This window comes from Strix uralensis, chromosome 1 (genome assembly GCF_047716275.1).
Source record: "Strix uralensis isolate ZFMK-TIS-50842 chromosome 1, bStrUra1, whole genome shotgun sequence".
In the NCBI taxonomy this organism is placed as follows: Eukaryota; Metazoa; Chordata; class Aves; order Strigiformes; family Strigidae; genus Strix; species Strix uralensis.
This window is the reverse complement of record NC_133972.1, coordinates 4,728,902-4,742,316: the sequence shown is the minus strand read 5'-3', so window position 1 is coordinate 4,742,316 and position 13,415 is coordinate 4,728,902. Positions and strand designations below refer to the sequence as shown.

Sequence of the window (13,415 nt, the reverse complement as noted above, 5' to 3'; positions counted from 1 at the left end):
AGCAAGGCCTCCCTGCCGGAACGGGGCTCGTCCCCGGGGTCCGCCTGTCCTCCAGGCGGGGGTCCCCAAACGCGCCCCCATCCCCGGGCCAGCGCGCCCCCCTTCCCGCCGCCGCCCCTCCGTGAGGAGGCCCCGGGCCTGCGGCCCCTCCTCCTCCTCCTGCGGGCAGCCGGACACGGGGCTTCGCCGCTTCCCGGGAGCCGCCCCGGGCCTCTACCGGCGCCTCACCGACCCGCCGCGGCGGGACGCGGCCCGGGCCCGGCCCCGCTCCAGCCGCCGCCGCTCCGCCGTTGCTATGACAACGCCCCCTCCCTTCCCGGTGAGGTCACGTTTGCCTCGTCCAATCAGCGTCCTGTTTCTCCCTACGCTGGCCAATGGGAATGAACGTGGCTGCCCAACCCTCCTCGTGGAGGCCGCGCCGCGCGTGCCCGTGGTGATTGGCTGTGGCGGGGCAGCGCGCGCCGGCGGGGAGGCGGGGGCAAGCTGCGGCCGGCCAATAGCGAGGGGAAGCGGCCCGGCCCGCCCCGCCCCAGGCTGGCTGCGCGTGGCGGCCGGTGCGCCGCCCGATTGGCTGCTGCCCCAGCGAGGGGCGGGGCGGGGCGGCGCGGAGGAAGATGGCGGCCCGGCGCGCGTGGTGAGCGGCGTGGGCTCCGGGCTGGGGGGGGCCGTTGACCGGCCCGCGGGGCGCGGGGAGGCCGCAGCGTTCCCCGCGCGGGGCCGCCCGGGGGAGGCCCTTGTTCCCCCTCGGCACCAGTGGAGTGAGGCGGGGAGGCTGCGCCTGTCGCGGGGTCGGGGGGGGGGCCCTGTCCCCATGCGGTGTCCCCGGCGCCGGAACGGCCTTTGCAGACCACCGGGGCCCCCGGGCCGTGTCCCGCCTCCCGCTGCTACGCACACGCTGCCCCGGGCGCGTGTCCTCGGGGCCCCGGGCCGGGCCGACCCCGCACTCGAGGAGGGGAGCGCTGATACGCGTTTCCCCCCCCCCCCCGCGCTGCGGGCCCTGGGGATGCGGCGCGGCCGGTGCCTCAGGAGAAGCGAGAGGTGCCAGTTTGCCTCCGGTGTCAGCTTAACAGAGCTCGGTGTCGGCCCAGAGGGGAATAACGACCTCGGCCAGCCCCGCCGGCGCAGGGGAGCGGGTCCGCAGCAGGGCTCCAAGTGGGCGGCAAACGCCGAGGCAGAGCTGCCCCATCTCCTGCGGCCCGTCTCGGAGTGGGGGCTGTGAACCGCACCTGTGCCCAGAAGCGCAGCGTGAGGGTCAGGGTGGGTTTGGAGCAGCGTTCCCCGGCTGCTCTGCAGAGCCCTTTCGCTTCTGGGTTCTTTCTGTGGGGGCGCACCCCGATGATTTCCATCATCATCCTTTTCTAACAGTGCCTCTTTGTGGTTTTCTCCTTTTTCCAACGCGCCTGTTCAAAGATCTCTCCAACTGACATCCTTGAGACTGGCCTCCTCCGGCACGCGGCCAATACGATGGGGAAGTCCTTGTTCAGACCCCACGTATAAACCCAAATCTTCATTTTTTGGAAGCTATTTGGTTACCGTGCTTTAGTTGCTGCCTTCTGAATAACTCTGTGATAAGCTTTGCTGTGGAGCGTGGGAGGATTCCTCATGGGTACACAAATTAGTGAAGTGCATATGTATGTGTACCTAGCAGAAGTTACTTTAAATGTAAATCTGTCTAGTAATGGTCCATTAAACTGATCTTAAAGATTTCTGCCTTCCAGATTGCGTGCTGGCTGGTGCCTTTACGCGGGGAAGCCGCTTGCTGCGAAAGGGGAGCTGGCTTCTCCTCTCCGTGTGCCGCAGACGTCGCCTGCAGCGAGCTCCGTGTCTCCGGCAGTGAAGTTCAGGGCTGTGTTTCGCTTCTTCGTGACCTCAGCTCTTTCTGCCTTTCAAAACCATGGGGTTTTTTTGAGAAGTTTTGGCCCATTTAATACTGAAGTTGATTAGAAACTCTTTCAACCCTCCTCCCGGCACGTTATTTTTTGTATTTGTCTCTGTTTCTGGTTTTATGATGGTTTATTGCTCGGCGTTGAACTGTCAGAATGCCACCAGCGGGGTGTACAAGAACAGTACTGTTACTTTCTATGGCTTTCCTTTACGAAATAAACCTCTCCTGAAGCAGTGGATTCACAACATGGGCCGGGACATCGGAACACCTTCCAAGTATCAGCGACTGTGTTCGAAGCATTTTGAGGACAGTTCTTTTGTAATTGACCCCTTAAAAATTAGAAAAAACAGACGCCTGCTGAAAGAAGCTGTTCCCAAAAAATTCATTTTGGGGGAAGATGGAAACTGGCTCGTTGGCACACCTCAAAGTTTCTGTGGTAGGATGAGTAATAAAATGCGAAAACGAATCCGGAATCCTGAGCACTCGAGGGTAATTAAGATGTTTGCCATTGTGTTTCCCTTAAAGGAAGATTTGCATGTAAAGCACTTCAAGGAAGCCGCAATCCGTGACACATGTTATGCAGCAGTAAAATGCTGCCAGCGAAGCAGCGGGTTTCATTTTTCTCCCTGATATTGCAGAGTGTGGAGGTGGCACTGGGAAGTCGGTGACTGGGGAAATTAAAGGCATTGTGGTGCTCTTTGTGCCCGAATTCCAGTTTTCTCCCTAAACGTTAGGGAGAAAAATCTGCTATTTGTTGGAAATGTAGTCCCACTTTGCGCTGTAAAGTGGATTTGCTCCCTGCAGACCTCTACTTGTACATGATAGTTCTCATGCTTGGAAAAATTTCCTTTAGAGCCACTGAGATGATTTGTCAGTGGCGCAGTGCCCACGGTGTGGGTGTTTGGTGAGACAAAGGCTTAACTTCTGCTCAGCCTTCTCCCCTGGGTAATTTGGATTGCGATCCCATCGAGTGACAAATTAATGAAACTTAATTATTTCTCTTGGCAGCAGATTTGTACAACTGAGTTTATACATGATGCAAGCTGCAAAACGTTTGAACCAGTGAGATGTGCATTAGATTGAAAGGGAAATTAAAACATATTCAAAGGCAAGCACGTACAAACACGGTACTCTGTAGATGTAAAGAACAGATACAGAGTATGTACACAGTACGTACATCTGCATTGCAAAATAATGCAGTCTTCATCTCTTGGTATTCCCGGGGCTTAATTATTCGTTTCTGTTAACTTTTGTTAGGGAAGAATTCTCACAGCCAGATCTGGCAGACTGTGGCACTGCCTCGGGCCTTATTTAAAATACACCCTGGAGTATTTTCTGTTTTTCAGTGAGAGGAAGACCCAGATTCCCTGATGGGGCTGGGTATCAATGGTGTCCACAGATTATTTTTTTTTTTACAACTACTTTTTCACCCAGTCATTGTAGGAAGTCATTGTTTCAGTTGAGTCACATTATTTTTAAGTAATTTTACCCATTCTGAGCTACTGTTATTTCTGCAGAAAAAATAGTAGAAGATTCGTCTACAGGGGTTGTTGCTGTAAACAGTTGGCTGGTGACAGCTTGTTTAGTGCAGTTTGAAAAAGAGACCTTTCAAGGATATACGACTCACCCACAGCACTGACTATTGAACACTTTGTTTTAGGTCCCTGGGACATTTGATAATGCTGCAGCACGTGCGGGGAAGGGCGTGGAAGATTGGCAGGAAGAATTTTACAAGAAACTGATAAAGGAGAATTATGAATCTTTAACCACGTTGAGTAAAGGTTGGTTTTCCTGTTCTTGCTGAAGGCTAACAGATCTGTGCTGTTTCTGGCCTGGCTCTTGTCTAACAGTCACTCCTCAAATCCCTTCGTTTCTAGTGATTTAATCTTTAGACACTTCTGAATCTCTGTGAGAGGCGCTAAGCTCCACAAGCTTTTCTTTAAAAACTGAAGGACAGTCGCTCCTGTAACGCCTCCCCGCGCTCTGTCGGTGTCAGGTGCTCTCTCTGTGCGTGTGGGTGATCCCTCGTCTGCACGATACGGGTAGAAGAGCGGAGAGGGAAGGGGCCTCCCCTGGCAGAGGGGTTTAGGATCTCTGACGGTGCTCCTGGTAACACACATGCAGCTGAAACAAGTCGGGAAAAGGTTTAGAGACACGAGCTCAGGAGCTGCAGCGACATACGGTGTCATGCATCCTGTGGACCTGTTAATTATAGTTAAGTGGCGAGTATTCTCATCATCCCCAGATCCTGATGTAGGTTGGGTTTTGTGATTTGCTAAAGAGTACTGATCTATTCTGATGCAAAAACAGTTAAATAACACGAATGATGCCCTAGAAAATGAAGAAGTCTTACTGGTTAGTTTTAAGTGCCCAACTATACATTTGTTTAAAGTCAGTTTTTTCAAGTTTGCAGATGTGAGCCCTCACTGGCTCCTCGGCTTTCAGGTGATTCCTTGGATTAATAGGGGCTAAAAGTGCTTTTACTTGTCATCTGGACTGGAGGAGCAGAAATGCTGTGAGTTCCAGGAGCCTCAGTTGTCACCTACTCTAGTTTGCGCTTTGTGACGCCCTTCAGTTCTGTTTAAGAAACGCCGATTTAGCCTAACCTCATTCTGTTGCTACTTCTGCACCTTCCAGTTTGAAATTACATGAAATAATGAGACAATGTAATTCCACTTTTTTTTTTTTTAATTCTTTACATACCTTCTGTTTTTTACAGTAGAAAAGCTAGAGTCTGCAGACAGCTGCCTCTATTTTTTGTACAGCTCTGATCTGTTAAAAAAGTATGTGCTGTGCATTGCACGAGGAGGGATTAGCTGGGGGAAAATAAGTTCGTGTATCAGAAAGGCAGTTAGGGCTGAACCAGAACACACAGCACCAGGCAGCTGAGTTACCCTCCTATGGCTGTAATTGGTTCGAGACCTTCCACCTCTGAGCATTTTCACTTTTCAACCTTTTGGATATAATTTCTGGAATATTTTAAAAATTGGAAAACAAACATTGCTCCCCTGCTTCCCAGCCGCCCTCTCTAGATGCCAGAGCAGCTGCATGTGCTGTTACAGCTTTGCTGGACCTTTCCCCAGAGTAAAAGAGACAGTGGGTTATGCAGGTATTTGTTAGAAAAGAGCATCACAGAGTCTTTTCTTACAGCTCTAGGAACAGCTAGAAAAATGTTGTTCTTTGAGAAAGCAAAAGGCAGTGTTTTTCATGTAAATTAACAAAAATGAGCCGTGTTACAAAGCAAGGGCATAAATATAAACTACAGGGCTCGGAGAGGTGTAGTGAACAGGCTGACACCAAGCTGTCTTTGGCACCGGTCTTTGTGCAACGTATCCTTTGTCTACATCAACACGATTAAAGTAGGTTAGGAAATATCTTTGTGATCATGGGGAAAAAATCAGAGGAAAATAATAACCGTCATTTCCATGTTCTGTTCCTTGTGCAGACTATCCCGTTCCCAAAAGCAGTATCCAGGCAAGAGGAGCGCTGCGTGTCAAGGAGGAAAGGGAGATTCCTGCAAGTCTTAGCGCAGGTGTGTGGTGGCCCAAAACTTGCCAGAAATTCAGTTGGCAACACGTTGAAACTGCACGGGCTTGTAGGATTGCAGGGAGGGGGGATTCTAGTGCATCCCTTCTTTTTTACCCCAAACTCGTTTTCTTTGTATGGATGTAGCCATGGTGAATCAGGAATTATTGTTCTTAGGAGATCTGTGTTATATCGCATCAGATAAAGGGAACATTTGGAATCTTTTTGTTCCAGGCTGCGGTGGTGCTGTCATCAGATCTGAGCTGCAGACTCACACAAGGAGTGCAGAAAATACAGAACCGTATGGATCATTCTCGGGAGGATCCCGAGACCTGAGTCGCCAAATTTCGGACAAGGGGGGGACATCTGAGAGGCATCTGAATTCAGCAACAGATCAGGCAAATCCAATGGGAAACAGAAAAGGTAACAGCTCTCTTGAGAAAGGAGAACCTGATAAATTCAAAGAGATCCTTTTGTATCAGCAAAGCCGTGCAGGAGAAAGACTGTATCTGTGCACAGAATGTCAGAAGACTTTTAAATTGAAAATTAGATTTCTAAAACATAAGCAAAATCACACCATGAAGAATCACGTAACATCATACATATGCACAGACTGCGGCAAAAACTTTGGTCGCTACACAGATGTGATTCGCCACCAGAGAACTCACACGGGGGACAAGCCCTACAAGTGTATGCTGTGTGAAAAAAGTTTTCTGGAAATAACGAGACTCGCTAATCACTTGCGAACTCATAACATATACATGTAATCGCTGTGCCAGAAGCTTTCCTGGGATAGACTTTTCCATTTGGTTATCAAAAAAATCCCTCTCTGTCCAGAGATGGTAGCTTATAGTCATATACTGATTACAGGGGAAGCTTTAGGATAAGACAGTTTTACTAAACTGAATTGAGTTCAAGCTGAAAGGCAAATGGTTGGTGCCAGCTTAATAGTCATTGATTAGGACCTGATTTTAATTAGCAGCTAGGTGATGCATATCTGAGAGGAGGGGTTGTATAGAGCAGCGCTGACTGTACCGAAAACGTTATTAAAAAACTTCTGGTGCACTGAACAGCACGTGCTAGAGAATATCTGTATTAATGCAGAAAAATGCTGGAAGTTTTTCAGGTATGAGAAGACTGAGAAAACATCACGGTCGTAACAGGACTGCCCGCAGAGCCGTAAGCAGGAAATGCAGCTTCTGAAACTGTAGGTTAAGGTGAATGGTTGGGTTTGATGTAAAAATAAAACAAACAAACAAACAAAAGTTAGTTCAGCAGTTACAGTCATAGCACAGCAGCAGTGGCAGTGAAAGCGCTGTCATATCGAAATAACGACCAGCATCAGTTGCTTCAAACATCTGTTTAATTTGTTAAGATTGTGGGAAAGAACATGGGTTTATTTCTAATGCATGTGCAAAGTAGAGGTAACATGACAGGGTGAGAAAGTGGTGGCTTCAGCTACAGGGACAAGAGCAGCAGCCAGGAGGGGACTCCTGCAGGGACAGCGTTTGTAGATCACTCATCTTCTCTCCACAGGCTGGTGATATTCAGCATTTTTTGCTTATTCCAGTTGAATGCAAAGATTTTAAAAGTTGTGTTACCTTCAGTGGAAGCACCTGCTTTGTGGGTGAGGTCGATGTCCTCAGCCTCCCGGGAGGAGCAGCAGAGCAAGAACCAGCTGGTGCTGCGATGGAGTTGGGTGGCTTCTGAAGGGGACTGGGGGAATACAGAATCACAGAATCATCTCGGTTGGAAAGGACCTTGAAGATCATCTAGTCCAACCGTTAACCCAGCACTGACAGATCCCAGCTACACCAGATCCCTCAGCGCTAAGTCAACCCACCTCTTCAACCCCTCCAGGGATGGGGACTCCCCCCCTGCCCTGGGCAGCCCATTCCAACGCCCAACAACCCCTTCTGCAAAGAAATCCTTCCTAATATCTAGTCTAAACCTTCCCTGGCACAACTTGAGGCCATTCCCTCTTGTCCTAAATATGCTTGGCCCCAGGGATCCCTGCCCATCCCAAATACAGGAGAAAACTCTTTTTATCGCTGGCTTCTCATTATTTCCTTCTCGTCATGACAGGGCAACTGAGTGCACCCTCATCAAGTTTGCCAGTGACACCAAGCTGTGTGGTGTGGTCAGTGGAGACAGAGATTCAATGGAGTTACGAGACAGAAAGCCGCTCGGGCAGCGTGGCTGTCCAGAATGATGATGGTGTGTCGTTTCACTTGCTGAAAATGCCAAGTGAATCTTAACAAAATTAAGCAAAAACGTTGAAGGGGGTCAGTGATAAAACAAGGTACCTCCCACGTGAGAAGCATCGGAAGGTCAGCTCCTCAGGTTAGCAGCGGGCACGGTGAGGGCGAACAGCTACTGGAGTTGTGATTGCTGCAGGGCGCAGCCCGTGGTCCTGTTCTTACAGCAGAAGTTGTGCAGGGGAAAGCCAGAGACCAACCCTATTGAAATGACTTGTGCCCTGAGAAATGGGCGGCAGAACTGGGAGCTGATGCTTTATCTGTGATCTGGTGAAAAGCTTTGTGTCCGTTTTCTCTGGCCGCTAAGCAGGTGGATTTCTCCCAACGTCCCAAAACTCAGTGCACATGCGGAGAGAAAGGTAACATCTTACAGTGTCTCACTGCGCCAGCTCGCTGAGGTGTTCTCTGCTTAGGGCATAAAAAGCACAGAGATGTTAATGCAGAGTTCCAGCTTAAAAAAAGATAAGTTTTGTTGGTTTTGTGTCTAATATAGACCCTCCGTCCCATGCCACTGATGCCGGTAGGAATTTTGCCTTCACTGAGCCTCGGCTTAGCCCAGAATGATTAAACAAATAATTTATGTGCGAGAGTAATCATTCCCTCCACATGGTGCTGTTATAAACTTCAAAAAATAGTTATTTCTGAAGCTGTATTTAAACACTGTTTTTCCAGTCTCCATGGAAAAATAACACTAAAAGGTAAAACTCTAATTAAAGATTTATGCCCAGCACTAAGGGATGTGAAACATTAATGCACAGAGGTTACTCAGGGCATTTCTGTTCCTTCTATATCCAAGGAGCAGAGCACCCCGTTTTCAGGAAGACTTATACGATGCCCTCCCGTGGGTCCTCTTTGACTGGACAGCGCATCTTTTCGGGCACGTTGTGTTATGATGCAGCCTCGTCCCCCTTGTCACCGCACCTAAATAACCCACACAAGGAACATGCTGCTTAAATTTAAAAAGAAAAAATAAAAGTAGCAGCAGGTATAGCGTCAGAAAGCGCAGCTTTAAACAGTTATTCCAGCCCAAAGCTTGGGCTGAGGGAGAACAGAACCAACTTGACTGAAGTGGAGTAAAGACGGGGTCATCCTTGAGTGTGGTGTTTGCTGGGGCTCTTGGGAAGTCGAGGTGGGAAACGGGTAGAAGGGTCGTGGAAACTCGCCACTCCTTGCCCAAGTCTTTTCTCAGGAAGATGCACAGGAATCATGAGATTCTCTCAATTCCTCTGGGAAACTGTCTTCATTCTCCTGTAGCAGGGAGAGTAAGAGGTTTTTTCGTAGACAATGTTATTTTAGTAAGAAACCTAGGCTGAGAATCCACGTGCTTGCCTTGAGAAATAATGTTCATACAGTGGGAAATACAAGCAACTGCATAAACTCCTGGGTTTGTGCAGTCAGAAGAAGAAAAGCCAGATCTCTAGCAACATAGGTTTCCTTTAAAGAGAATTTCCAACACATTTGTTTATTTTTTAAAAGCTTTAGGTCATGTTTAATCTGCAAATGTAAAGCTCGCCCTGCTGTGTACCACCTTGTCAGGAGTAGCGGTGACAAACACATCTGAGAATAAAAAATGTTTAGTTTTAAGAGCCCCCATGTTCCCAAAATGATAAAAACAAGTCCAGGCTGCAGCGCGTGAGGCTTTACTGCCCTTTCCGTTTTAATTACGTTTTATGGATCGCTGTCTGAAGTGTCCTCTCCCACTCTGTCCTCTTCTAGTCGCAACTTGAGGGGTCTGGCATTTCGTGATTAATGTTGATAAAAGATTATTTCTTGTTAGATTTCTCTGCACTTGTCTCTCTTTCCACTCACCCCTTCAGATGAAGGGTCTCGTCTTGCGTGTTCCATGGGTGCCTCGTGGCTGCGGGTGCTGCCGTGATGCAAACAAACACAGAACTACAGAACCTGAGGTCTTGTACAAGCGCTTTCAGAGAAGATGCCGTCTTCCCTTCTCCATGTGGCTTTTTACTAAAAGCAATGGAAAAAAAGAACCCATTTCCCAGAACGTTCCACCTGCTTTTTGGGGGGTGTGGGCCTTATCTTGTTGATTGTGTATAATTTCTAGTCTATCCTATCCTATCTTGGCTGTGCCCACATGTTTGTGTACCCCAGGCACTTCCAGTTGCCCCAGTTTGGAGGCAGAACTGGAAAACGGTTTTGCAGAGGGTACCTGGGAGACATCGAGTGAGACGGGTAAACAAAGCAAGGGTGGTTCTTGAGGCAGCGGTTAGTTACGCTGGTGGCATCTGTGCAGCAAGGTGCTGCAGGTACAGGGACTTGATGCTGGTTCAGAATCGGCTCAATAAATTCCCAGAAGCAACAAAAAAAAAAAAATATAGAAACTCATAAATGCAGAGATGCCACTTCAGGCTCGGGGTGTCCACACCCTCGGTGTGATCTTGCACCCTCCCGAGGTGATGCCTGAGCTGCTCCTGGGCAGGTCTGAGCCCCCCTGGATCTTGGATCTGACCTGGTGCCGCTGGTCTGGTGGGGTCTGGTCCTCATGGGACCATCCTGGGATCGGGACATCGCGGGGAGCGCGCGGCAGCACGGACAGGCTGTGTGGGTGCAGCCGGGGCTCCCTGGCAGCAAGCGGGCAGCTCTCAAGCTCTCAACCCCAAAATCGGCCAAATTCACCCCATCCTCGAGACGCTCAGGGTGCTTCGGCATGGGATGAGGTGTCACAGCCCCCCAAGAATGTTGGCAAGTGGGCTCAGCCTCTCCTCTGTCCCCTGGCCGCTGGATCCCGCGGGATGCTCTCGGCCCCGGCAGCCCTGAGGGGGCAAAGCCGCTGTTCAGACCACGCTTCATTCCCCACAGCTGCAAAGAGCAGGGTCTGTAGCAAATGCTGTCCTGAGTGGATCAAAGCTTCCCCTGGAGGGGCTTGACATTCCCGAGGAAATACTACCTGCGTGGTCAGAGAGATGGGAACAATCTCAGGGATCGAACAAGCAAACCCTGCCTGAGCTGACAGGCTGAATCCATGGCCGAGAAATAAACCCCCCAGGCCGCAGCAGATATTTTCCATTTCTTCCCAGTGTCCCCAGCACGGGAACTCCCGGTCTGCTCCGGCAGCGGAGGAACTGGCTCAGCACCGGCTCCGGGAGTCTCCGACCAGGGTGAGCCGTTGTGGGCAGCACTGCCCGCTGCTGCCTGCCTCCCGTCGAACCGGAGGTGTGACACAGAGGGTCCCCGTCCCCCCCGCAGGGACAGCAGGAGCTGGCTCCTTCCCACCCAGAGCTGCTGGGTGCGAGGGGGTGGTTGGGGAGCAGAAAAAAACCCACTAAACATCGTTTTCTTCCCAAAGAAACGGTCCCCATCGTCAAAAAGTGTCCCCTGGAGCCCTCCCGGGCCTGGCGGCTGTGCCAGAGGGGCCCAGCTCCAGGCGAGGGGATGCAGATGGATCTTTGGGACCAGGGTGAAGGCAGCAGCTCTGCGTGCCCAAGCTGCGTGGTTTTTCTTTTATTTTTCCAAAGATCATCGTTTCCCACCCCCTCCCTTTAACGGCGGAGAGAGAACGAGCTCCTCTAAAGCTGCTTTCAGCGCTTCGCTGTGGGGTCCCTGTCCTGGCCCCCCGCCCCGATTCAGGGGAGCTCCCGGTCCCCGTGGGGCATCACCAGCCGCCCCACAGCTCACGCCTTGGGCTGAGCCTTGTGTCCTGGGTCCCTGGGGACACCCGCGTCCCCACGCACCCCCCCCCTCAGCCCGGGGTGGTGGGTGCCAGCGGCTGCGGGAGCCCCCAGGGCGCTGGGCCATGGGGCAGGGGCGCAGGGGTCTTAGGGGGGTGTCCCAGCTGGGGGGACGCAAGGCTGGAGGGGACGCGGGAGCGATCGCAAGCGAAATGGCTGCTCAGGCTCCCGTGACGCCTGCTCAGCCCGTTAACCCTTCTTGTCCCGCTGCCCTCTCTGCCCGGAGGCTGCGGCCGTCCCGGTCCACGTGAGGCAGACGGGACCCATCGCAGTGGCACAACCGTACGGACCCTGGGGCTCCTTTTCCCAGGAGGTTTCCGTGAAGGCAGGACCACAACGGTTTTCCCTGGTCTGACACCGGCACCAGCCCCTGGTGCTGTTAGACCAAAGGGTGCCAGGGTTGGGGGGGAGCATTCAGGGGATCCCCAACCCCAGCACATCCCACACGGGAGTGTCCCGTTGGTCTCTGGCCGGGATGGGGGTCCCGGTGTGGGTGGCTGGGTGCTCCCCTTACGCCATGGCCCCAGGCTCACGGCCCGCCGGTGTCACCGAGTGTTTGCTGGTGGGAGAAGGGGGGTCCCAGCAGCACAGCCCAAGGCGGGGGGGACGGGGAGACACCCCCTTCCCCAGCCCTGACCCCGGGTGCCAGTGGGGATGCTGTGCCCCGCTGAGCAGGGCTGCCCAGGAGCCTTGGACTCAGGGCACCCACTGGGGGCTTGGTGCTGGTGCTGGTACTGGTGCCAGTGCCGGTGCTGGGGCCGAGGCTGGGGCCTGGTGCTGATGCTGGTGCTGATGCCAGTGTCAGCACCAACACTGGTGCCGATGGCAGTGCCGGAGCTTGGTGCTGATGCCAATACCAGTGCTGAGACTGGGGCTGACACTGGTGCTGGTGCTGATCCCGGTGCTGGGGCTCGGTACCAGTTCTGTTGCCAGTGCCAGTGCCGATACCGGTGCCAACACTGGTGCTGATGCTGATACTGGTGCTGCTACCGGTGCTGGGTGTTGGTACCGGTTCTGGTGTCAGTGCTGGTGTCGATGCTGATCCCGGTGCTGGTGCCAATACTGGTGCCGACACTGATACCGGTGCTGGGGCGTGGTAGTGGTGCTGGTGCCAGTGCCAGTGCTGACACTGGTGCCGGTGCTGATGCTGGTGCCCATACTGGTGCCGACACTGGTGCTGGTGCCCATACTGGTGCCGACTGGTGCTGGTGCTGCTCCCGGTGCTGGGGCTCGGTACCGGTTCTGGTGCCGGTGCCGGTGCCGACGCTGGTTGCTGGGGCTGATCCCGGTGCCGGCGGCGGGGCGGCGGGGGCTGCCGGTGCCGGTAGGCGGCAGTGCTCCGCGCTCGGCGCCGCTCCCCCCCCCGCCCCCCCGCCCGCTGCCGCGAAGCCCGGAGGAGGCGGATGCAATTCCCCGGCTGCCCCTGGCTCCTCGGCGGGGCGGCGGGGCCCGGCCCGCAGCGCGCAGCCACCGACAGCGGCCCCGGCCCCGGCCCCGCTCCCGGCCCCGGCCCCGGCGCGGCGGCGGGCGGCAGCGCGGCCCCGCTCCGCTCCGCGCTCTCCCCGCCGCGGCCCGGCCCCAGCCGCCGGGGCCCGGCCCAGCACCGCGGGGCCATGGCCGAGTGGGCGCCCGCCCAGGTAAGCGCGGCCCGGCCCGGCCCGGGGGCACCGGCACCGCCACCGGCACCGCCACCGGAGGCGGAGCCGCCCCGCCCGCGCCACCGGCCGCTCCGCGCCGCCGCCACCCCCCCCCCCCCCCCGGGGCCGGCCCGTGCGCCCCGGCCGGGACCTCCCGCGGTGCCCTCTTGGGGTTCCCCTCCCCCCCAGCCCCGGCACCTCCAGCCCGGGGCGCCCCCGCCACCTCCTGCGCCCTCCAGACCCGGGCAGCCCCCGGGGACCTGACCCGGGATGTCCCCGAGTCCCCGGGATGTCCCCGGGCACCGCTGAACCGGGGTGCCCCCGGGATGCCTCCAAGTGCCCCTCGGATACCCCCAGTGACCCCGGGATGCCCCCGGCATGTCCCCGTGCCCCCGGGATGCTCCGGGCACCTCCGACCCGGGAT

General features: G+C 54.2%; 1 protein-coding gene across 2 annotated transcripts; it reads left to right on the top strand.

The window, feature by feature from the left end:
* The first annotated feature begins 582 nt into the window (after positions 1-582).
* On the top strand, positions 583-8,389 carry LOC141948005 (uncharacterized). 2 transcript variants are annotated; one of them, XM_074880007.1, is made up of 6 exons: positions 583-634; positions 1,719-2,374; positions 3,546-3,666; positions 5,331-5,417; positions 5,645-5,833; positions 6,947-8,389. In XM_074880007.1, the coding sequence occupies exons 2-6, from the start codon at positions 2,006-2,008 to the stop codon at positions 6,952-6,954; spliced, it is 774 nt and encodes a 257-aa protein (XP_074736108.1). In that variant the 5' UTR covers positions 583-634; positions 1,719-2,005; the 3' UTR covers positions 6,955-8,389. The 2 variants fall into 2 exon arrangements, with proteins under 2 accessions (XP_074736108.1, XP_074736017.1); XM_074879916.1 differs by having other exon boundaries at positions 5,645-8,389.
* Positions 8,390-13,415: the final 5,026 nt, after the last annotated feature.